We start from the raw sequence: 26,658 nt of genomic DNA, 5'->3' as shown, positions 1-26,658 counted from the left end.
GGGACAAAGAGAGGTATCTAATCTCTTTTGTTACAACTTATCAGTTTATCTTTTTAATTTCATGGATTTAATAGAATTCGTTTATTTAAATCTCATATGGACCTTAGATGGTAAAACCTTTAGATTTGTAACTCTTCTTTGGATGAGAGAACTAATGAATAATACATCAATTTACGAGGATTGTTTATTATATGATTATTGTTATATTATGTTTCATGGAGTATTGAATCTCAAAATTAGTCTGGAGAAGAAGAGTAAGAATCGCATACGACCATACTATTTGGAAAACTTTGAGCAATATATGATCCAAATCTCTTTTATATTCAAGCTTTATAACACTCAACAAGCAAGTTCTTACATCTTTTACTTATATGGATAAATTTCAACATGTTTTCTATATTCATTCGTTTTTATATTATATAAAATGCATAGAAAGTAAAGTTAAAATTTTGTATATATTAAATTCAGTAGAGCTATCATTTTGTGATTCTTAGCAATGAGCTTTTGTTTATAAATGCTAGGTACTATGATCAAATGCTTTGAGTAAATTGATTACTTCATGCGCTTTATTTTATAATTGTATAGTATGAAATCTACATTATAAGGTGGTGTATTTCGTTATGTATGTTAAAATTTTTTTTATTTTTTATTTTTTATTTTGTAAATCAAGTATTGTTTTATATATTGAGAAAATTAGAATTATCTTATTGATAAATAATGTGTTGTCATTGAGTGTGGATTCAATGAGCTAATATACATGTAACTATGATAGATAGAGAGGGAGAAAGGAAAACTCAGTTTGATTTTGTGTGCATGCTTGGTCGTTGTTGCAAGCACTATCAATTGTGAATGAGGATTCTCCAAGATGAATCGTATCAAGTCAAATGACTGCAATCGATTGAGATTAGAGAATGTTAGTAAGCTTATGTTTCTTTCTTATAATGGCATAAGAGATCCAAGAGAGGTAGCTTGGGATGCAATCTACTCTACTTGGGACAACTTGAAGCCTTATCGAGATATTGATACCTACACCATAACTTAGATGGTTATGCTCTAACCATGCTATCTATTTTGTTTTCTTTGTTGACTTGAGATTTGAAAGTTATCATTTTAGCATAAATTTCAAATAAATAAATAGAAACATCATTTTTCAAGCTTGAAATAATGTGGAAATTTATATGCCACATATTACTTTGAAGTTCCTTTCTAGAAAAACATGGAAATAGATTTGATTCTATACGTCGTACAGGCTAGAGACTAAATCAACCATGCTTAACAATTGCTCACCGATCCATGTATGTCTCTCTCTTTGTCATCAATAATTACTAAGATTTTAAGCACATGTCTATGCCAAAAATGTTGTAAATAAATCTTGATTGTGCAAATTTTAGATTTTGAAGGCCATATGTTTAAGATAGACCTTCAAGTCAAAGGGAAAAGTTGTAGATAGACCTTCAAGAGAAAATACAGACTAGCCCTTCAAAAATGAACACTACATGTAGCACACACTAGCTATATCATCTCATTGACAAGCTATCATTCCAAGCAACATGCAATTAGTTGTCTCAAATGGTTAGCTAAAGTTTCAATTAGTGTGTCATGTGCCATCATCTTGAGTGGAGGGTCCACGTTGGAGGTGATGGGTTGCAGGTTGATTGCCTCAAACTAGTGGCATCAACAAGGATGAGAACATGCTCAATCCTTATACTTGACTTCTCATCTCTGTCAACTCACCCCTAAGGAGCGTGATTTTGCCGCAACAATCAAGTAGAGCATGTGATGATTCATTCCCATAATGGAGAGCTCTCTTGTGCACATGGTTGATTGATTTTTCTACACTGATTTCGACATGTGCACACCCTCACTATCACTCATGCACATGCAAACCCCCCTCTCGTGCACACTCTCACCCCACCCATCCCTTACTCTCATGCATCATAGTACCTCACACAAACTAGTACACATTCAAGCCCTACACCCTTATGCACACACTTATCAACTCACCCTAGTTCACACACACGCACACACATCCATTTTAACACTTAATACCTAGTTCACTCTAGCACACTTAGTCCCACGCACTACAATTGTACACTAATGCACACACATATCACCTAGCCCCCACACACTCTCCCAATAGTTCACTTGCCTGCTCTGCTTAGTTATTACACACTCACACCCATTGCACACATGCACCATTGCACTCACTCTCATTCACCCACACCTAGCTCCCACAAATGCACCACCTTCACACGCACCCAACTTCCATACACAAATGCCCGCATCACACACACTCTCACTTGCACGCACTTATCCAACCCTAAACCTCACTATCCCTCAAACATTCACACTTAGCTACCCACTTGCTAGCATACACCATCACACTTTTGTACCCTATCCTACTTATGCACTACCCAACTAATGAACATGCATCCACTTTAGTGCACTCACACACTTATGCTCACACACACAAAATACCACATTCACACTCAATTAACCCTAGGATACTCAACACCTATTTTGAGTTGACATTTCTTGCTAAAGTGTGCAAGTACATTTATCTTACTACTGAACACTATATTAGGGAGTTTGGGAATTTATAAGATGGTTAATATTTGGTCACATGGTCAAATTGTCACCCCTTCCTTGAAGGTGAAACTTTTTCTAGATACTATATAGATGATAGTACCAAGTTCCATCTTCAAAAAAGGGATTAAGAATTAGCCATATGGTCGAATCTTTATTTCTAATTGAGAGTGGAACTTGGGAGATTCCCAAATTCTCTAATATAGTGTAGGCCATCTTCCTAACCACAAGTTTCCATAGATAAGGATTATTATCATATTAGCTGCACATGGTCATTACTAGGGTAACCCCTAGGTTTAGGCATCATATGCTTAGAGTCCACTCACCCTTAGGCCTAGCCCAAGACACAACATTCTTAGGTTAGACAATAAAGAACTTACTCACTTAGCACCTATGCAATATACACTTAAGTGGCCCGAAAGCGCTTAGGCATTTAAGCACATGATCCATTGCAAGCCAAGGAGGCAAAGGAAGTCTTCGAACTAAGCTGCCACACCAAGTATTGAACTCCAAGGCCCGTTGTTGTTGAGTGAGTGGCTAAGAGCATTGAGTGGAGTTCAAATGATTGTCAAGCAACATTCAAGAGTGCACTAAGGCCAAGCCAAAGCTTGAGATCCCAATGTTGAACTACAAATTCCAAGTTTAGTCCAATTAATTTTACCTAGTTTGAACTCAAGTGAGTTTTGCTCGCTTCATTGACCAAGACTTGTAGAGTAGCTTGCCCAGGCCTAAGCTTAAGTTCCAAGTGTTGGACTACAAATTTCAAGCTGAAGTCCAATTAATTTTACCTTGTTTGAACTCAAGTGAGTGTTACTCACTTAGCTTGCCTAAGAAACTAATACTTGACCTCGTAACAACTTCAAGGACCACACTTTGTGGCTCATTGACCATTTTGATTAGAAGGCTAATCTCTTAGAAAGTTGAATGTCGCAAAGGGCCAAGCACACATACATCCAAGCTTATAAGAGCAATAGTTTAGCAAGTCCAAAGTGGCCACAACCACAACAAATTCAAGGATATTGATTCTTCAAACACAATTGAAGCCACAAAGTAAGGCCAAGAATAATTGCACTTACAGTGAGATCGAAGGAGGACACTAAATCAATAACTCAAGGAGTCACAACTGAAATCCAAGAACTTGAAAATATAAAAATGAGTAATTATAGAGAAATTGACAAACCTTGAAAATTTGAAGAAGAAGAAGCACACACATGAGTCATGACCATGCATGGAATTGACATTGCAAGATCAACTATAGAGTTTGCCATTTGGCTAGCCCTATGCTCTATTGGCATGCTCAGTCCGTGGACTAGACAATGTGGTCTACGAGTCTTGAATCCTTATGAGTTAATAACAAAAAGAGAATGTTCCCATCCAACTATCCATTGACAATATAATTGAGCTAGCAAAATGAGAGCCATGACTATATCTAGTGGATTGGATGGAGACCAATGCATCCCAAAAGGTTAACGTTAGATACATTGAGGACAAATTCATTCACATTTATTACAATTGTTCAACATGCAATGTTCAGTAGTATCCTCACCAAGTCGACATAGCCTAACATTTGAAAGGTCAAAGCCACAAATATTGACTCAAAAGACAAAGAGCTCATAGCTACTACATATCTTAGGGTCAAAATAACTACCAACAAGCAAGAGCTCATCATTGATACTCTCACGAGACTCTCATTAACAAAGATTAGATTATAACATATTACCTTGTGATGTATTGGCCAAGGTAGACAATCTAAACTTATCTTAAACTTATCTTGATAAATACCACTATCAAACATATGAAGGAGTACCATATTTCCTCCTAGGGCAATGCAAAACTCTTATGATTGCAGATTTTGAAAGCATGTCCCTCATGTTCAATGTGCTCCCAAATCCAAAAGATATGGGAAAGAAACTCCTACTTGGAAGACCTTTAAAGTATGCAAATCAATGCAAAGTGGACTATGTAGCACACCACATAGACTTGAGCTTGTGAAGCATCAAGATTGTCATCGCTTTCAATAAAGGTACCCTTGTCTCTTTCTAGGGAAGGGCAAGCATATAGAGTCAAACTAGAGCTCTAGTGAGGACATTCAAATAATTTTGAAAGAGCTACTCAAGGCGTAAGAGGACAAGAGAACGACTCAATAAGAATCCTCCAAGTCAAGAGGAAACATATAATATGCTAGAAACATTATAACAACTTCTAAAGCTATATCAAGAGGAGCATTGTATGTAGAAGAAAGAAGAAGCGCAAGGTATATAATCGAAAGCATTGACAAAGAGTTAACACAATGTCACAATGGATCCCAAAAGAGTTATCACATGCTCAAGAGCTTTACATAAGAAATCAATTGATCCGGTTGCTTAAACCGCTTGCATAACCACCGGCATTGACCATGGTCAAAGTCTCATCAAAATCAAAGAGAAAGAAAAAGAACTAAGTCAATTCAAGATACAAACACAAACAAGATAGATATTGAGAAACTATTCCTAAATATTAATAGGTTAACTCTTGAGGTACATGGGTCGTCTTCCTCCTCCTCTTGCTCTTCTTCCTCTTTTCCTCTTCCTCTTCTTCTTCCTATTCTTCTTCTTTTGCTTCTACTTCTTGCCATACGAGTTCCACCCTCAACTTATTTCCATTGCCTCCTTCACCAACAATCATCATCGATGTGTATGTCATAGCCTTCACTTTTGGAAGTTGAAAAGAAGGTACTTCAAAGGGGACTTTTCCACTTTCAAATATTGTAAAATTTAGGAGCCCATGAGGATACATGATTGGATAGTTTTGGAAGATTGTCACCATCATTTGTTGTAGCATTGGATAATTGAGGCATCTATTTTGCAACATAGCATGTTTGAGCATTACACTTATCCCTTGAAATGGAATTCTTACATTTCTTTTCACAACAAAGAGTTGCCTCTTTAGTGCAAGGAGGGTTAGTCATTAGTGCTTGGGACTTATTGTTGTGGCTTTGTGGCTCTCCTATGGCCATTTTTTTAAAGAGAAACTTCTATTAGTAAGACTCCTAGGAACAAGTAGCCCAAAGCAAATCTGTAAGACTTTCACATCAAAATATACATAAGTGAAAGTCTAGTGCAAAAGCTTGAACGATTAGCCAATTGAGGGAGATCTATGATGGTACCAAACCATGTGGCTTGGCAAAGAAACAGTGTTAGAATCTCGTGTTCTAAGAAAAGCATCTCTTCCTCCTCTCAACCTCCCGAACTACCCTGTATCCCCTCCCATCTACCACGCAAAGTGTACAATCTATCTAAATTTTGGAGAGACTCTTTGGAGTAGATATGCCCGAAACATCAACACTTGAACTACATCTAGTTGTCCATATATCCCAAGCAATAATGCTAGCTATGAGCTTCTACTTGTGACAAAGCCCCCCATGTCCACACTATGTAAGAAGTGTAGCATATTAATCCTACTTGCAAGTTGTCATAACAAGATAAGCATGACACCCTTGTACATATCATATCCACAAGCTAAACCTCCATCTGTGACCCAAGCAACCATTCCCCACCTACCATTCATAGAGCTTACAATGCCATGAAACACCATCATAAGGGCTCTCCTCCAAACTTCCTGTGCCCTTGAGGCAATCCCATATGCAATGCCTCTTCTCCCCTCATACTCCCGCATCTAGCACAAGAGATAAGGGCTCTACCATAGCCAAGTCATGTGTCAAATACTAAACTCCCATGTGCTAGTAACCAAAGAAGAGAGAAATCTTTCTTGGAGTATAGTTGTCCTGCAATACTGAGCTAGAATTACACACCTAAAGTCTTCATCATCTCTATCCTCCCAAGGTTTGTGGCATATCCAAAGAAGGGCACATCCCCAAGCATCTCTATAAGTGGAGCTCATATCCCAATCACATGATCAAAGTATTCATCCCCATCATTTATTTGGTATATTTTCAACCACCCGAGAGGATAACAAATTGAAGTCTTCATTCAAAGAGCTATCAAGTAGTTTACATTGGGAGCTCTTTTCTAAGGTTTTCTTCATGCCGGTTACCTTCCAACAATCAAGCACAAGGGTGAAATCAATCAACATATTCTTGATATCCAACTTTTCTACTTCTATATCCAAATATTACAAAAATTTATCGATCAAATATGTTTCTTGGGAGCTATAACAATGTCACTAGACAAGCTACAATGCCTCTTTGGAGGTGGAATACCAATCCTCGGTGGATCTCCCAAGAGATGATGTCCAGAACTTCTACACCAAATTACAAACACTCATTGCACCATCCAAAATGTAAGAAAGGGTGTCTATTTGTGATCCCCATCATTAAATTAAGTTAATGGGGAATATTATAGAGCCCTAACATTTTCAATCCTTTCATTATCAACTTTGTCCTTTTCAAGTATATCGAGGCCAATTGTGCTGTGGCTGAACAGTTTCATTCCACCCAAACATTTGAGTGTGCCCTTTTTAAGGGTTTTCTACAAATAGACCCTAGTGGTATTCTCATTTTGCTTTTAGCCAAAGACCTCGTGGTGGGCCTGTATACTCAATAGCCCTGAGCACTACTTCAGTTTTGGCATCTAGATTTATCATGGCTTCAAAAATTCATAACCTCATTTTTTTCGGGAGCACACTTCAACCCATTGCCCAGACGCTACTAAGAGACCACACACAATTTTGTCACTCCCATTTCAGCCACCTTCAAAATGTAGTAAAAAGTCAAACCACCTGGCGATTGCTACATCACTCAGTAAACTCCTCTTATAACCAGTTCCACGCAAAAAAGCAGCAAGCTCATGAACATATTGAATTCATCAATGGCTATGTAAGCCATACTGAGAAGCAGGACAATAGTTGGAAGACATCTTACATGGTACCACCTTAACAGACAGTCCTACTTTAGAGCATCTCACTCTCAAGGTGAAATATAAGATCCACAAACATTTCACTTAACTTATATACACAGATTTAATCATGGCTAATCATACTCCTCTGAACTTCATTGACAGAGTCCTGAGGGTGAAATATAAGATCCACATACATTTGACTTGAAGCTCATCTACACAGATTCAATCATGGCTAATAGCACTGCTCTGAACTTCATTGACGGTGTCCTGACAAATCCAAAGAATATGGATCAAGAGACTTTAGCCCAAAAACTCAAGTTCTTTCATTCAAATACGATAAAAGTATTCATTCAGCATAGACAAAATCACCACATCTCTATATCAGTACAAGTACGGGGAGATCTAACTGAAGACATCCAACACTGCTGCCCATGTAAGTTAATTAGACTAAAGCACACAATGGCAGAGTTTCCACTATTGTACCTGCTATACATTATGGGTCCTTGCAAACTATAACGGCTTTTCCCTCTGTTTTTTATCTCTAGACTTATGCATAACCGGGGACAATCTTTGACATCTCATTCTACTTGTTTGGTTCAAACTTTATTTTGCACTGGAGCTCTGAACAGCATACTCGTAGTTGTCAGTTTGCCCCAACATATTACACATGTTGAGCCCAAAGATTTTGCATAGAGAGAAAAATCTGTACAGTAAATGTGTGTCACTGCCCGATACATTTTCTAATTAGAGATCTTTAACTGCTTCCTTGGCGGTTGATTTCCATCAGAGCAGCCTGCACAAAAATGCAACAATAAAAACATAATAGAAGATTTAGCCTGATGCTCACAACACCAGCACATGTATCTGCACTGTACGCACACTGGACACAACTGTTAAAAGTTCTTCAAGCACGTTTGGCGCCAGGCCATGCATGTTGACGACCTTCATCATTGTTGTACGGCAGCGCTTGTGGTACTTGCCGAGTCACTCCTGCAGTTGAATGAAAGTGGCAAGTTCACTTAAATCCTACACACCCATGCAAACAGGCTGCATGCAAACAAGCACCACAAACTTACTGCTTCTGTTGCCTTCTAGTGTCATTGAACGACCTTGACCACGACCAGGAAGACTATATTGTGCCCGAGCTTCCCATTCCGTATCAAATTGTGGTGCCTCCTCTGCAAATAGAAGGAAGAAAGTGTTGAGACAGTCTTGACAACAAGATACTGTAAACTTTCTACACAAACATGTACCTGGAGTCAAGTTGTGGAGTGTTTCCAGGGTCGATTCTGGACCAGATGACTGGCGTTTTGTGGTAAAAGCATGTACCTGATTGATTCATTATCAAAAAGTTTTTGGTTCAGCATGCAAGACATGAGAAAGTCTTATGAGACAAACTGTCTATATCCACACAAAAAAAAAAGACACCTTATCACGCATTCCCCTTGCTGTCATCCTGCTCTGATTACCAGAAGAATCTTTCTCAAAGTGCTCTTCTTCCCTAACCTGAAGAAACACATTCCTGGAAATTGCTCATTACAGAACAAAATTACATAAGCTTCAACTTCATTCAAAAGTAGAACCACATACCCCATCAGGTCCCACTCTCCTTGATGACGATGAACAGTAGTATGATCCTCCACCACCACCACCATATGATACTGAAGAACTCTGGAAGGAAAAACTTTGAAAGTTGCTAGTTGTCTCGTGGCGACTATTTGAAGGAGCTTGAAGAGAGCGAATCTGCCGTACCTCTTCTCTTGCTTGATGCGCAGGACCTTCAAGCATTGACAACAGTAAATTAGCCTCCACAATATCCAACTTCATCAATTTAGCTTCTTCCTGAACTGATTCGCTTCCATACCTGGCCCTGTATCATCATCCGGATGTTCGATGATTGGCTTCTGACTGCTTTGAGATTTTTCCTCGGGTGCTTCTTCGTGATCATCTGGAAGCTCTTCTATGACTGGACCCCTTCTACCTTCCTGTTGAATAATACAAAAACAGAGCTTTCAACTTGTGTGTGGTGATGCTAAAAAAACCTGAAAACAAATAAGGCACTGCAGTCCAAGGCCAAACATACAATGACTACATGTTTGTCAATATCCCCTTTCACTTTACACGAAACATAAGCCACAAGTTCAGGGAACAGATTATCACACTTGACATAAATAGAAATACTAATCCATTATAAATCAAAATAGCAAGATTTCAACCTGTGATCACTATCACCTAAGGTGAAATAGTATCGAAAGAAAGCTTGCAGGGTTTCACAATAGGTATTTAAGACTTTCAACCCCTTTTTATCAATCACACAGAACTGAAAGGCAAAGATTGACTAGTAGACACACAAGAACAAGGCACGAAAGTGGAAGGGCCCACCACTCACAGGAAAGGAAGCTTGCAGGGTTTTGCAATAGATATTTAAGACTTTCAACCCCTTTTTATTGATCACACAGAACTGAAAGGAAAAACATTGACTAGTAGACACACACACTAAAGTGGGAAGGGCCCACCTTGTTGAGAAACCCTTCACCCGCAGTTTGCGTTTTTGCATTTCTGCGTTTTGCATTTAGGGTTTGCGTTTAGGGTTTGCAGCCCCAAAAATGGGCGCCATCCTAAACTGACTGTGCCTATTTATAGGCCACACTCTCATTCATTCCTTACTGCTGATTCATTCAGTCCGTCACCTCTTCTCTCCAGCCTTTCCACTACCCTCACACCCCTTCAGGAGGACATTGCGGTTCGTGGTTCGTGGCTATCTTTATCATCTTCCTTGTGCTACGGCACCCTTGTTCCCTTGTATCACATTCACTCCATGATTCGGAACTTCATCATTCCATTCATCAGAGTTTCTTCTCTCTTCTCTTCTCTTCTCCATGTTTGCCGAGTTCACTCCGTGTTCCTCCCCGCAAACCCTACTGTCTCGCTGGTACATCTTTTGCCATGGTATCAGAGCTCGATCTGCTCAAACAATGGCAAAGATCCTCCACTCCAGTGAAGGCAATGACCTTTCCAGCCTTCCAACCGCAGTTTGCAGCGGTTTACAGCAGAACAACTATTGCTGATCACTCTCCATTTAGAAAACAATCTCGTCTTTGCAGATTTCAAGTGCTTTCAGCTTGTTGCCCACACCCCTTTCGCGGAGGATATCGCAACTTTAGCTGTCCCTTGCTGTTATCTACAGTCTAGCACATGTTTCCAGCCTATCACACACTGTTCGGAGCTGATTTCAGCATATTGACTGCTACTGCTGTTTTTTTCCTGCGTTTTTAGTCTTTCTCTCTCCTACTGCCTGCATTTTTAGTCTTTCTCTCTCTTGCAAGCTCTCCTGCCTGCGTTTTTAGTCTTTCTCTCTCCTACAAGCTGTCATGCCTGCGTTTTTTGTCTCTCTCCTGTTGCCTCCGTTTTTAGTCTCTCTCTCTCCTACAGGCTGTGCTGCCTTCTTTCTCTCTCCTCACCTGCGTTTTTCTACTGGTTGCAATCTCTTACTGCTGCTCACATCCTCCTTCCACTGGCAGCTCACTTCCAGCCCTTCCACTACCCTCCCACCCCTTGAGGCAGACATTGCGGTTCGTGCTTTACACTACCCTCACACCCCTTGAGGCGGACATTGCAGTTCGTAGTTCATGGTGGCTAACCTCTTCCTTCTTCAGCAAGGCACACTAGTATCCATGGCTTCTTTACCAACAGATGACCAGACTACTGGGTTCTCCTACTGTGGCATCACGGGACACACCACCCATGCTTGCCGACTTCGACCTTTGCTCCCCACCCCCCCCGGAGTATATGCGTCTTCCACCAGGCACTCCTTGTCCCACCTCTCCTTTGTAGGCCACAGAGTTTGTTCTGCATCGGCTATCAGAGTACTATGCTCAAGGCAATAAGACCATAGTTACCTGGAACAAGGAACGGGACCCCCTGGAACGGGGGGAACGTCCAAGGTCGGGGAACGGGAACGGGGGGAATGGCACATGTCTTAAGTGCCCCAAATATGCCCTGCATGACCCAAACTGCCCCAAAGAATGTCCCTCTAATTGCCCCAATACCCGTCAATGCATGAAATTGACCCAAATGTCCCAACATTTACTCGATTAACCCCATAGCTCCAAATTGCCTTGAATTGCCCCAATTATCCCAATTTCCCTTGAAATTAGACAATATAAATGGATGAATACCTTGGAATTGAGGATCGGCTGAAATTTGATTCTGATTTGCAAGAGTTGATAATGCATCAAATTTGAACTTTGCATAGACTCCTAATTAGATTGTGGGTTGTCTTGACACTTTGAATCTTCAACCCGAGAGAGAAAGAGAGAGAGAGAGAGAGAGAGAGAGAGAGAGAGAGAGAGAGAGAGAGAGAGATTAGTGTATGCACATTAAACAATGGAGATGGGTGAATATGTGGTAGAAGGACTATGACCCAAGTTTTTAAAAAAAACAAGAAAAAACGTCAATTTTCAGCAGTAAACAGGCCTGGAACGGCCGTTCCAAACAGGGAACGTCAGGGGGAACGGCAGGGAACGGCAGGGAACGGCAGGGGGAACGGCAGGGAACGTTCCCTGGCCGTTTCACCTCCTTGGAGGGTTTGGAACGCGTTAGGCCGTTCCTACAGGCCGGAACGGCCGTTCCCTGTTTCTATGAATAAGACGCATCTGATGCGCACTAAGTCCTTTCAAGCACATGGAGGATCAATTGGCGCTACAACCTCCTGGACATCGTCACAATGCCAGCAGCAATCTTCTCCCACTTATTTTCAGGTACAGTGTCTTCTACGAACTACGGATCTACAATCCGCTCCATCGAGAGACAATGATCCTTTGATACCGTCTCCTCGTCGCTCTACTCCTTCAAGAGACAGTGGCTGCTCGACTCCTTCCGCTTCTTCGGCTACCCAGTCTACTCCACTGTGAAACAACAACTGTTGCCCACCTCTTGCTCATTCTCAGCCCCACCCTCAACTACTCATGTTCGAGAGGCTACCTCTGCGAGCTCTTCAACACCCTAGCTACCTTCTTCAACACGACCGGCGGCACTTCCTTCATCATCATACATTTCGAAGTCCGTGATCCATGAGTTTTTGGATTCCCTATCTACTTCATAGGGGGATTCAAAGGGGGATGTTATTTCTTTGCCCTCAGAAGGGGCATCTACTTCTTCTTCGACTTCAGCGGGGGCCCCTCCACCTCCCACCTCAAAGGGGGAACCTACTCCACATGACGTTCTTCACCTATCCTCTACTTTCTTGGGGGTGACTGTCTTCGACCAATCACATGACGTTCTTCACCTATCCTCTACTTTCTTGGGGGTGGCTGTCTTCGACCAGTCATCTCTTCTATTGATACCTAGGATCTTCAAGTACCACCTAGATCGGGACCTCGGAGGTTCAACCGCGACTTGGTGACGAGACCTTCGTATTCCTTCCAGCATGGATGCACAGAGCTAGTGGCTTCTCTCCTAAGGTTGTGTTTCGAGTTCTTCAATTCACTCTATCTACTAGTCTTTACTGCAGGTTCCCTTTCCGATGGAAATCTTGGATCTTAGGGATCCTCTACATCTTCCTCCTCTTCTCTTTTTGCCTTGGTCACTTGGTCAACATGGAGCCACCTCCCGAGATCGAGTACAAGCATATTCTTATGTTTCTCGGCACCACACAAAGTTCGACATTCTTCCTATGCATTGCATGTTTTCATCATCTTTGTACTAGGGCGCTTGGGCAAGTGCACAATTTTCCCACGAGGGACACTGTCCAAGTGACACCTGCTGCATGAGCATTCTTCAGCATGTAGCATTGCATCTCCATCTCACTCCTCTTGTTCCCCTTTTTGGACCTAAGAGGGGGTGTTGAGAAACCCTTCACTCTTCACCTGCAGTTTGCGTTTTTGCATTTCTACATTTTGCGTTTAGGGTTTGCAGTCCCAAAAAGGGGCACCATCCTAGACTAATTGTGTCTATTTATAGGCCACTCTCTCATTCATTCCTTACAACTGATTCATTCAGTTTGTCACCTCTTCTCTCCAACCTCTCCACTACCCTCATACCCCTTCAGGAGGACATTGCGGTTCGTGGTTCGTGGCTGTCTTTATCATCTTCCTTGTGCTACGGCACTCTTGTTCCCTTGTATCACATTCACTCCATGATTCAGAACATCATTCCATTCATCAGAGTTTCTTCTCTCTTCTCTTCTCTTCTCCATGTTTACCGAGTTCACTCCGTGTTCCTCCCCGCAAACCCTATTGTCTCGCTGGTACGTCATCTTTTGACACACCTCTCAAAAGAAAGGGAGAACTAGTGTAACCAATTTGCCCCTTGGTTTGCTCAGGGATTGGCCTTTATCTTAGTCTTTGCGAGACAAATTTAACCCCAAATTTAATATTGACTGGCTGCATCTTGAATCTCCCTAAAATTCTTCAATTTCAACTATTGGAATTCAAGTTCTACAACCTCAAAAAGCAACTGTCGAACTTGTCATAAATTAAGATTTAGAACAAAGATTAACCAAAATATCCAGCTCTAATGACTCAAATGGTTGGATTTTGCTGAGATAAATTGGGAGATGGCTGGAGGATGAGAGAATGCTAAAGAGAGAGAAGATTTGGACTTTCATCACGAGAAAATGGAAAAAATCAGTTGTTCCCCTGTCTAGACAACCATGAAAGTTGTCTCCATTGATGGAGCACCCCAAATATGATGTCGCCTAGCTAAAACAACCCTCAAACCGCTATCATCTACTACTCTAGTCTCTTTTCTCATCAACTCCTAGAGAGTGGCTTGTTAACTGTTGCAGCAAAAAAGGCAACCTTCTCTCTCTTCTTTTGTAATTTAATGGCAACCCTAGGGGTACGCCACTTGTTTTATTAACCCGCTAAGCCAGGTTCAAATCTCTCCCTCTCTCTCTCAGCCTCAAAAACGTTTTTTCCAAGGATATGGGCAAGTTTTGCCAAGTAGCAACCTTCTAATCCCATTTTCTAGCATTATCCAACTTATTAAATTAATTTTTTTTAATTAATTCAATAATTATTACCAATAATTAAATTGGCTAGGACAATTTGTCTCCCACGTATCCCTAAGCAGTCATTGACTCTTAGACATGCATTAATTAATTAATAAATGCCTAGTCTCTAATATTACTACTAATATTTAAATTGGTCTAGGCCCAAAGCTGGCACCAAGTGCCACCTAGTACTTGTCAAGCATGACTTCTTACAACTCTTGCCTTTGGCACCAACTGATATCTCGAGGTCTAGGTCCCACATGATGAACTAATTAACTTGCATCTCATATGTGTAAGACACCTTTGTACATTTGATTCACTTTTAATCAAATATTCAACAAAGCATTAAAATTTCATGTCCTCGAAATGACAAACCTCCCCCTTGAAATCCTTGCAATCGTCCTCTATTGCATTGCAATGTGCCAAAGCAAAGCATATTGCACTGGAATTTTCCAAATGGCATCATAATGTAAACAACATTGACTATCGCTACTTAACCATGCTAATGCCAAATACTTGCTGAAATTTTTCAACTAACATAGATATAACATAAGGCTTATGAAGAATCCAAAACCGTTACCTCATAGAATGCATTTTCCATTAGCATATCTCAATTGTTATAGTCAAACAACCATAGCAAAGCATGTCTAGTACATCTCTCCAAGTGCTTGCACTTGTCCGTGGTTTCAACATTTCTAAATTGGCTAAACTTGATTCCTTGTGTAACAAAACTCTTTCAGAGGAAGAGCTACACATTTCAAGTCGATTAGGACAATGAGACATAATGATTGATGTCACTAGATATATTCATTGTCTCACCCATGACCCACAACTTCTTGATGAGCATGCTTCATTAGAATACAATCATAATTTCTATAAATGGTTTATTCCAAGGATGCATGACACAACACCAAATCTCAAACCATGGTTGAACTATCAATGGCATTCAAAAAACATGCTGCTACCCACAAAATCAATGGAATACCACCGAGAACCCATGATTGTCCATTGAAAACCAGCATTGATAATCAATCTCCGATGATCATACACTGATGCAAACTAATGTACTCTAATGCAAACTAATACATATATATAGTTTCAGAGCTACATGTGTAAAACCATACGATATGCACGTTACACTTATCGTGTTCCTCCTATGTTCTGGTGTGAACACTCCCTTATCTCACTAGCACTTTTTACCTTCTAGCTGGAAAATGGTTTTTTCCCCATGTAAACACCCGTCAGTGGTTGTGATACTTAATACCTTAGGGATTGTACTTTCATTCATTCTCACATAGTGCACGTGACCTTCTAGCATTCCCTTATCTCTTGCTATTCACTTGTTTACTATGACTATGTGTGAGTGCATGCATATTGTTAAACCCTGACCTAACATTGGTATTAGAGCCATACCTCTCAACCGCCACCTTGCTCACGCACCGCCATAGCTGCCTGAGCCTCGAGGTCGACTGCTCTGTTTCCTCTCAATCTACATGCAACTTTCAATCAGCTGTGTATTGCAAATCTTCATTGACAACCTGCGCACAATCTGCACCTTGTTGCAACAAGTCGCATCTGCACCTACAGCCCTTATATTAGCCTCGCAAGCCAGTTCCTTACCATCCCACCTCCTGCCCAATCGCCTAACACACTGCGCTGCGCAACATTTTTCATCAAATCTTGCATGTGGTCCATCACATGCTGCGTTGACCAGATTTACCAACCTATGCCACGTCAAAATTGCTCAAGACAGATTTGACAAATCCAGTTTGTGCCAACAAACTTGTTCCATCTACGAACAATCAATGTGTCCCTTGCCTAGTCAACCAAGAGCACGTTTTTTGTCATCGACACCTATAGGCATGTCGACAAGCAGCGGCGACAGCCTGCATCATATCACACTTGACATTTAATGTCTTGACAACCTTCGCAAATCTTCGGCCTGACACCCAACATTATTTTTCATTAAAATATTCAGTTCCCAATCCTTAATCAACATCAAGTCACTTTAAATTACTCATGTTCGTGCACAATGTCCCTATGAAGCACAAAATTTAGGGATTTTGTAGTAAATCCCAATTTCCCCTAAATTTCTTTCAGAATTTTAAGACTTTTCCCTGAAAACCTTGAATCTTGTAAAAACTTTGGAAATTTTGCACTCAATGCTCAAAAATTGTTTGGTCTTGCACCGAAATTTAGATTTTTTCACGTTCAAGCTCTGACTTCACTAAATTTCATCGATCAAGTTTGGGGCTTTTGCGAAATTTCCCCAAAATCATCAACATTGAGGTCATTATACCTTGTACGTCAACATTTACGCATATTGGAGCCCTTTTAATTGCAACTTTTTCATCAATGCCATCACATTTTTAAAAAATTGTGTGAGTTTTTTATCTTATCTTTGCTTCCTTTTTGAGTTGCACCTACATTTGCACTTTAGACAACAATTGGTTATAGAAAAACCAAAAATATCAACAATCAATGTTCGGGAAAAACGCCACAGTAGAACGCCGCAGTAAAAACGCAGCAAAAGAAGAAGAGAAGTGGATGCTGAACTCGCCACCAGTCTTTGCCTTCATTGGAGTGGAGGATCTTTGCCGTTGTTTGAGCAGATCCAGCTTTGATACCATGTCAAAAGATGACATACCAGCGAGACAGTAGAGTTTACAGGGAGGAACACAGAGTGAACTCGACAAATATGGAGAAGAGAAGGAAAGAGATAAGAAACTCGGATGAATGGAATGATGAAGACCTGAATCATGGAGTGAATGTGATACAAGGAAACAAGGGTGCCGTAGCACAAGGAAGATGATGAAGACAGCTACAAATCACGAACCGCAATGTCCTCCTGAAGGGGTGTGAGGGTAGTGGAGAGGCTGGAGAGAAGAGTGACTGATTGAATGAAATGAATGAGAGAGTGGCCTATAAATAGGCACAATCAGTCTAGGATGGCGCCCCTTTTTGGAGCTGCAAATCCTAAACGCAAACCCTAAACACAAAAACACAGACAGTGGGTGAAGGGTGAAGGGTTTCTCAACACAAGGTATTGTGCTTACAATATGTCTTGCATGAGGTCATACTCAATGTACTAGTCACTTTGAGATGTATGCGAATGAGTATGGTTATTACCACAGCTTTGAGACTATACTTTGCATCAGTTTGAGATCAATTCCTAATCAGTTTGGTATGAGCTTTTGCCTCAGTTTTGAAATCAAATTCTCATTAGTTTCAGCTCAATTTTTGATCAATTTGAAATCTGTTTATGGTCACTTATGGGATCATTTTTGCATTAGTTACTAATCAATTTGTGATCAGTTTGGGGTAACATTTTCAATAATGTGTGATCAATTCTCAGATCAGCAAGTGATCAGTTCATGATCAGATTATGCTCAGTTTTCAATGGTTTACAGCTGGTCCCATGGACAACAGCATGTTAGAGTTAGAGATTGGCATTCTCTGGACAGCAGGCAGGTTCAGATCTGAGCAGTTTTCAGCAGGTGTACCACGCAGTCCACATGGCAGGTAGCTAACGTCAGCAAGCGACAAGCAAGGCAAGTGACGCATGTCAAGTCCGACAATTTCTGTCCAATCAGCAGCCAACCTGCATTATTTCATGTATAATTTGTGGCCTAATTATTGACCCCCGTCTCCACACTCTTTTTCAGTTGTGTTCTCAGGTTTTCAGGCTGCTGACCGTGGAGACTGCCCTCGGGGTTCACAAAGTGTGAGATCTTCGAGGTGGAGACATACGCAGAAATACTCTCTACACCCGTGTACATATCTACATCCTTATACAACATTCTTCAGGGCAGATTTTTTGTGTGAAACACACACACGCACGCACGCACGCACGCTCTCTCTCTCTCTCTCTCTCTCTCTCTCTCTCTCTCTCTCTCTCTCTCTCTGTGTGTGTGTGTGTGTGTGTGTGTGTGTCTTGGTCATACGCTTCCGCACTACTTCACTCTGACATGGTATCAGAGCATTGAAGGACTGACCTACTTGAAGATGAGATTTCAGCGCGAAACAAGGCTGCATTTTCAGCGTTCAAGGACAGGTAAGAGGGCTGCCCATGAGAACAAGACTGAGACGAGTGTGGGCATGTGAGAAAGGAGCAAATTTGCTGAAGCTACTTCTGATTTTTGCTGTTAGAGATTAAAGGAAGCTGTGTTTTGGGCCTTCAAGTGCAGATTTTACCTTTTCATCACCTCCAGCCGGTGGAGCAGCAGCAGTGAAGAGCCCTAGTAGGCTGCATTCACATGGTCAGAGAGGGCTGCTTTTTGTGTTTTGTGCAAGCATTGTAGGTGAAGATGTCTTCTAATTCGAAGATAGAGTTTAAAGTGATCATAGACCGAAAGATGACCGTGTTACCAGCTCTTCCAACATATCAAAAGCTCGATGGCGAGAACTACCGCATCTGGTGAGTTATGATGCTTGCCATTTTAGAGTCCTATGATTTGACGGAGCTTGTTACGGAGGCTATTCATCAACTCTCTTCCAATGATAAGTTGGAGTTGGCAAAGGCTCATGCACATTGGGACAAACTCAATGCTCGCATTCGCTCATTTTTATTTCTCTCATGCACTACAGCTGTTATTTCTCATATCAAGCATTCGACGGTTGCCCGAGATATGGTTGGAGCTTGATCAGATTTACAATCATACGACCGTCATGAAACGAGCTTCTTTGGAAGTGTAGATGAGGACCATGAGTGTTCACAAGTCATCTTTTATGCGGAAGTATATTAACAAGCTGAGGCAACTTCAAATGCAGGTACAAAATGCAAGGTAGGTAATCACTTTTGAAGACATGGCGATAACTCTTCTTTCACAGTTACCCCCCCGTTTCAGTGGTTCTTATTCTGCCTTGATTGCTTCAGGGTGGTCTGAGTTGGGAAGAGTTGATTCCTACAGCCTTGGACCAAGAGGAGGAATTGAAAGGAACCAATGCTTCTAAATCTGAGGCCTTGGTTGGTCAGTCCTCTCAAAAGAAAAGGAAGAACCAAAAGGAGGAGGAGGACCAATCAAAGAAGGATTTTAAAAAAAGGAGTCCACTTGTCACATCTATGGCAAGATAGGTCACTTAAAGAAGGATTGCCCTACAAGGAGAAGAAAGAAAAGAAGAAGAAGGAGAAATCTTCAAAGGATTCTGAAGCGGTAGCTACTCCCTCGTCAACTGCTTTCCTCCACTTGGAGGAACCAACCTTCAAATGTTGTCCATGATCATCTACAATCATCTTCAAGTGTTTACATTGCTGCATTTACCGGTTCCAACCCCAAAGGCTGCTATGTTCTAGTTGTGAAGAAAACTGCGACACACAGAGTGTATGACCACGACAGAAACACAAAGAGACAGGCGCAGACACAGAGAGCAAAGCTCAAACCCTAAACGCAGAACTCAAAACTCAAACACAAACAGAAGAAGGGAGAGAGAGAACACAACTCTGAAGTGAATGAATGTTGTAAATGAATGTAAGAGTGTATAGTGTGATCAAGGGTAGAGCTAAAAGGTGTCAGAGAGTGACGTCCACCAGAGACGGATCCGGAGTGCTGAAACCACCAGCTAGAGTTGTAGGAGTGCAGAATAGTGAATAGCAGCAGGCCCGTCACCAACACGCACAGGTGCTGTAAACAGTAGGGCAACAACTAGGCAAACTGTGTCGGAGAGTGTCACGGCCTTCAATGCTGAAAACACGGGTTGGCTGACCATGGCAATGATGGGCGGCAGGCTAGAACACCAGTCTGGGATAGTCTGGAGCAATCGCCAACAGCTGGGAGCTGTCGCCATAGCAATGGGCAGGCTGAGGATAATGTGGCTGGACAGCAGATGGAGGTGGAAACTGGGCGCCAACCGCAACAGAGTGTGTGTGGGCCGGTGTAACCTGCAAACAAGGATGAGCCTAAATGGTGGGCGGTCTGTCTATTTATAGATATGGATTGGAACCTCCCAAATTAGGGTTTACATTGAACTCTCTCGAACCGATCCCCGTTTTAGGGATTTTACTCTAAAAGAGCATTTTTAGTGTGTTTTGGGGCTGTTTAAGAGGCTAATCAACAAGTAATTCATGTTTTAGCTCAACACCCCCGCTCAAGCCCAAAATAGAGCCGAAAGGAAGGCCAATCATTTTTACCCCAAGGCGTCCTACCCCAAAGCAGCCAGGGCATCGGACAAAGGGTGCATGGTGGCTGCCTAGTAGCCTACCAAGACTATAGAGGCGATGATTATCTTACCAAGGGAGTCCAGTAGTCACCCCAAAGAAGCCAAGGCATCGGACAAAAGGGTGCACGTTGGCTGCCCAGTGGCCTACCAAGTCTTACAAAGGTGGATGGAACCACGTTGAACTTTTTTTTTTGGGTGGTGGAAAGTGAATGATTGTGAGATGGTTTGCAATCGATTAAGTAACAATGGCAATACGGGAGAATGACAAGGGATGGTCAACCCTAGCAAATCATAAAACAAGCAAGTATACCCAACCACTCAAGGGTGTCGATGACAAGGGAAAGGGTGATAAAGTAGGAATGTGATGATAAAGTATGGTGGTGGTGATAACAACAACTGCCGATGGAAACATCTTAGGATCCGCTCAAGTGGTGCTCTGCACAATGAGATGCAAAGTATGCTACATGCTGAAGAATGCTCATGCAGTAGATTCCACTTGGACAATCTCCCTCGTGGGAAATTTGTTCACTTGCCCAAGCGCCCTAGTACAAAGATTATGAAATCATGCAATGCAAAGGGTAAGGTACAACAGGGGAAAGAAACCGATGTCGAAGACAAAGTGTTGAAGCCTATAGAATACCAAGAAGGATAGAAACCCCCTCTCAACCTACATGTAGATACCGAAGAAGGAAGAGGAGCTTGATGTCGGTCTTCAATGTTGGGAATAAAGGCCTCGTGCCTTTTAAATGTGCTCAGGTCTGAACACACCCTTAGCACTTGTACTTACACATATATATCTATCTAAAAACCTAAAGGTACACTCGTCATTATACCTGAAAACGTGCTCACTTTCTGCTCTGCTCTCTCTCTCTCTCTCTGTCTCTCACTACGCGTAGGACAGTCTGTCTCGATCTCCATGCCTAACCGGTCCCTACAAACTGATATCAGAGCGTAAGGTGCTGCAGACGATCATCAGGCTGAGGCAGAAGACCAGCGTGGTGACGAGACAGCTCAAAGGCGAGCACGAGAGTCACAGGCGTGAGCTACAGGCATCATGTTGCCAGTCACGGGCGACAGGGCCAGGCTCCAACGGGGAGAGTGTGGCGGATTGGCGACCAACTGACAGGTGTCTCCAGCAGACGTGACGTGTGGGTAGCGAGAGCAACAGTCGACTGGAGCAAGCGTGGACCACGCGCGCGACGGGCAGCAGCTGACGCGCAATGGACTGGATGACTCCAGCGGGGCAGGACCAGCGGGCGCTGACGAGCGCGACCAACGGGCAACAACTTGGCAGGCACGATAGGTCGCGGACGTGAATGACCCGTTGGCCCGCAATTTTCCTCCTCTTGTTTTTTTCCAAAAACATTTGAGATTAGTTTTACCTCCTCTCCTCCGGGTGTTCGCGTGCGCAAGCACAGTGTACAGATCTATGCAAAATTGAGCCAAAAAATTGGGGCTTTTCCCGAATTTGGGAATCTCAACACAGAATTGGCCTATCTAACTCAGAAATTGCAAAGTCAGTGCACATTTGCCTGGGAATTTTTGGGCTTTTTACATTTTAGTGAAATTCTTTTAATTTCATTGAAATTAGTGCACGCGGGACTTGGAAAATTTTGGGATTTGTCCAAATTTGGTGCGAGCAAGATGCAACAGTGATATCTATCTCAGAAATTGCAGGAATTTGTGACATTTTATCCCCGACATTTGGGGCTTTTAATGTACATGCACAAATTTTATGTACATGCAGGTTGAATTCCGCACAATTTGGACATCAACACTTCGTAAAATTTGGGGGTTTTGCTGAAATTGCTCTATTTTGGCAAAACTTACCTGTCCTATGCATGACAGAGGAAATGCAAATGTGTGTTTGATGCTTTGAGCACAAAATTTTGGGGCTTTTGACCGTTCGTGTCAAATGTTATGCCCGTGGGTACATGTACAACAAAAACTGCAGCTGAAATTTTGGGATTCCTCATGTAATGTGATGCATATGCCCTTGCAACAACTGTAATCAGTTGGATAATGCTGTAGCACCTTGGTTTGGTGCTTCTGAAAATTTAATTACATATCTGAAATCTGTACTTCTGCGTGGTCATTTATTGCTGATTGGTACTTGTTTGTACCTTGGTCACTTGGATGACAGTTTTGGACCTGCATTTTGCTGGTTTTTTTGTCACATTTGGGCTGAAAATCATGGCTGGCAACAATGACAGCAATAATCTGATGCACATAAAGAAGCTTGAAGGCGCACATAACTTTGCAGTTTGGTAAAAGCAGTGCTACAATATCCTGTTACAAAAGAAGCAGGCAAAGCTGATCAAAACCAAAGGGGCAAAGCCCACGGACATGGATCAGGACGATTGGGATGAGTTAAATGAGCTTGCACGCTCAACCATAGAGCTATCGATTTTTTATGCCTTGCTCTTCAACATTGAAGGTTTGGATTTTGCATATGCTATATGGACTAGACTGGAAGAACTGTATGCACAAAAGAGTGCTACAAGCAAAGTGTATTGGCTGAAAAAGCTTATGGATTTGCGTATGAAAGAGGATACAGCAACGTCTACTCATTGAGTGAGTTTAACTCCATTTTCAACCAACTGGTTCCCTTGAAGTTCATGATTGATGAGGAATTTAAGGCTACTTTCTTACTTTGCACTCTACCAGAGAGTTGGGATACATTCATGACTGCTATGAGCAATACTAATGTAATCCTTTTGTATGCTTATGTAGAGAGTGCTCTACTTATGGAAGAGATGAATCGGCAAAACAATGCATCCAGTAAGTCTTCCAATGCTTTGCATACTAGGGGCAAATCACAGCAAAAGGGTAAATATGATGGCAAGGGATGCAGTAATCACGTGGCAAAGATGTTGAATGCCATCATTGTGGCAAGAAGAGTCACTTTAAACATGACTGCTACAAATGGAAGAAAGAGAAAGGAAAAGGCAAGAAGACAGATGATAGCAAGGAAGAGAAGAAGGACAGTCAGCCTAAGAAGAGCAATGTAAAAATTGAAGAGGCAAATGTAGTCACTCATGACAGTGACAGTGGGAGTGACGTACTCTTTGTCTCTTCACACTTTGGTGCACATGCTTTACTTGCAGATACAGATGATGATATGCATACCTGGATTCTTGATTCAAGTGCCTCCTTTCATGTCACCCCTCATCGTGAGTGGTTCTCCGCCTATACAGCGGGTCGACATGGTGTTGTCCATCTTGGGGACAACTATGCATGTGAGATTGCAGGTATTGGCAGTATGCAATTATAGTTTCAGCATGGCTCTGTCTTTACAATTCAGCATGTACGGCATGTACTTTAGCTCAAGAAGAGCTTGATTAGCACATGACGGCTAGATGATGATGGTTTTCATACCACCTTTTGGTGATGGAAAATGAAAGATCTGTAAGGGATCAAGAGTGATTGCCAGAGGTTGCAAGAGTGATACGTTATATCCACTTCATGTATCTAGTGTGCGTGACCATGTTGTTGCCGTGACCGAGCAGCCAAGCGTTTCTTTGTGGCATGGCCGATTGGGACACATGAGTCAAACAGGAATGAAAGTGCTCTCTCGTTTGGGTTACTTGCCTTGCCTTCTTTATGCTGATTTTGAGTATTGTGATCATTGTATTTATGGCAAACATGCACAGACATCTCACAAAAAGTCTTTCTTTGAAATCTTCTCCTCTAGAGTTAGTACATTCGGATGTATGTCAAGAGCCAAGGATTATCTTTAGGGAAAAAGAAATATTTTGTCACCTTTGTCGATGATGCTACACGAAAAGTATGGGTTTTCCCTATTCGTAGCAAGGATGAAGTGCTTGACAAGTTTAAAAAATTCTTGGCATTGGCTGAAAATCAGACAGATAAGACACTTAAGTGTCTTCTCTCTGACAATGGTGGAGAATATGTGTCCAAGGCCTTTCAGGCATTTTGTGACAGCAAAGGGATAAAGAGGGAGCTCACTGCCCCTCATAATCCGCCCCAAAATGGAGTTGCAGAGCGTATAAATCGGACCATACAAGATAAAGTCCATACGATGCTATCTCATACTGCATTACCCCATGGTTTTTAGGCAGAGGCTGTTATGACAACCGTTCACTTGATTAATCGGTCACCAAACATGTCTTTGGGGAGGGGAGTTCCCCAAGAAGCGTGGTCAGGCAAGCCACCTTCATATGCTCATCTGAAAGTGTTTGGCTACGAGGCTTTTGTGCACATTCGTAAAGAAAAACGGAGCAAACTTGAGCCAAATTCTTGTAAATGCTTTTTCCTAAGATATGGTGACGAGGGTGAAATGGGGTATAGATTGTGGGATCCCGAGAAAAGGAAAGTAGTATCCAGCAATGACGTTATCTTCCCGGAAGATCGCATGCACAAACAGCCCGAAAAGACTGAGGAGGTCCGTAGGGTTGTATTCCAAGAAGAAATACCTTTTGGACAGCAAAATGTGCCCGCTATACAGCGGCAAATACCTGCTGTAAATGAACATGTAAATGCAGGAAATGATGCTGGAAATGATCAGCCAGCTATTGCCCATGAAAATGAGCCATTACATGTGCAGGAACAACCAGGACAGCAAGCTGTTAATGCTGATTTGCTAGGCTGAATTGCCAGGACAGCATGCTGGAAATGGAAATTTGCAAGAACAGCCAACAAACAATGACCATTGGGTTAGGAGATCATCTAGGGCTACTAGACAACCTGATAGGTTTGTTCAGGGTGCAATTGATGTGGCTGATTATGTCATGTTGATAGATTGTGGTGAACCGTCTTGCTTCAAGGAAGCAATGGACAGACAAGACAGCAAGAAATGGTATAAAGCCATGCTATTAGAGATGGAATCTCTTGAAAAAAATGGCACTTGGAACTTGATGCAGGGCAGAAAACAAGCACTAAGAGAATGGTATCATAAGTTTGATACATTCATGCAGTCCCAAGGCTTTCATAGAAGTCAAGTGGATCATTGCTTGTACACCAAGAAGGCAGCAGATGGCAGCCTAATTATCTTGGTTTTGTATGTTGATGACATGCTGATTACTGGCAGGGATACTCATGCCTTGGATTCATTGAAACAAAGTCTTCATGTCAAAGCGATCTTAGTGATGCAAATCACATTCTTGGCATGCAAATACTCAAAGATAGATCAAAAGGCTTACTCTATCTATCTTAGCAGGAGTATATCTCCAAAGTTTTGCTGCATTTCAATATTTGTGTGGGGGGGGGGGGGGGGGGGGGGGGGAAAAGAGGGGAACAATTGGGGTTCCATTGCCTCCATATGTGAAACTTAGTGCAGAGGACAGCCCTACATCTAATGATGAGAAGGCTGAAATGGCCAAGATACCATATGCTTCAGCTGTTGGCAGTTTGATGTATGCTATGGTTGCTACACGTCCTGACATTGCCTTTGCAGTGGGAGTAGTTAGCAGATACATGGCAACCCCTGGCAAGAAGCATTGGGATGCAGTGAAAGGTATTATGAGATACCTCAAAGGCACAAAGGAGTTGTGCATCTACTTTGGAAAGCAGAAGGCATCTATTGTTGGCTTTATGGATGTAGACTATGCTGGTCATACGGACTGCAAGAAGTCCACTTCTGGGTATGTGTTTACTTTCATAGGAGGAGCAGACTCTTGGATCTCTAGGCTACAAAAGTGTGTTGCATTGTCTACTACAGAGGCAGAGTATGTGGCTGCCACTGAGGCATGCAAGGAGGCTTTATGGCTTTCACGTCTGGTGGGAGAGCTTGGCATCACAAAGTTACTTGTTCTCCATTGTGATAGTCAAAGTATTATCATGCTAGCACGGAATCCTGTCTTTCATGCAAAGACAAAGCATATACAAGTGAAGTACCACTTCATTAGAGATGTACTTGACAGCAAGAGCATTGAGCTTGTCAAAGTACATACAGATGATAACCCTACAGACCTTCTCACGAAGGGTCTTCCAGCAAAGCGGTTTGCTCATTGCCGACAGATGATGGGAGTTGGATAGATATATGTATTTCAGCTTTGTATATACCTAGACTTAGCTGATTCTTTTCTACTCTTAAGGCACATTGCCTTTAGGTGGGAGGTTGTTGGG

General features: G+C 42.0%; 1 protein-coding gene across 5 annotated transcripts in view; it reads right to left on the bottom strand.

Annotated features, from left to right (window-relative positions):
- Positions 1 to 7,720: 7,720 nt before the first annotated feature.
- Positions 7,721 to 26,658, bottom strand: part of LOC148018867 (uncharacterized) — a 56,947-nt gene continuing 38,009 nt past the window's right edge. Inside the window, exons 2-9 of one of the 5 annotated variants that reach the window (XM_087701128.1) lie at positions 9,286 to 9,406; positions 9,174 to 9,199; positions 9,012 to 9,092; positions 8,850 to 8,927; positions 8,675 to 8,750; positions 8,498 to 8,599; positions 8,364 to 8,411; positions 7,721 to 8,214 (exon numbers count right to left, since the gene is read on the bottom strand). In XM_087701128.1, coding sequence (XP_087557254.1) covers positions 8,162 to 8,214; positions 8,364 to 8,411; positions 8,498 to 8,599; positions 8,675 to 8,750; positions 8,850 to 8,927; positions 9,012 to 9,092; positions 9,174 to 9,199; positions 9,286 to 9,406 — 585 coding nt within the window. In that variant the 3' untranslated portion in view covers positions 7,721 to 8,161. Of the gene's footprint in view, positions 8,215 to 8,300; positions 8,412 to 8,497; positions 8,600 to 8,674; positions 8,751 to 8,849; positions 8,928 to 9,011; positions 9,200 to 9,285; positions 9,407 to 26,658 lie in introns of all 5 variants that reach the window. The other 4 variants (XM_087701126.1, XM_087701125.1, XM_087701124.1 and 1 more) reach the window with 4 other exon arrangements.

The sequence above is a fragment of the Lygodium microphyllum genome, chromosome 20, assembly GCF_053477565.2.
Source record: "Lygodium microphyllum isolate KBCC chromosome 20, Lygodium_microphyllum_v1.1.10, whole genome shotgun sequence".
Lineage (NCBI taxonomy): Eukaryota > Viridiplantae > Streptophyta > Polypodiopsida > Schizaeales > Lygodiaceae > Lygodium > Lygodium microphyllum.
Note: the sequence above shows the minus strand (reverse complement) of the source record. Positions and strands in the feature narration are given on the sequence as shown.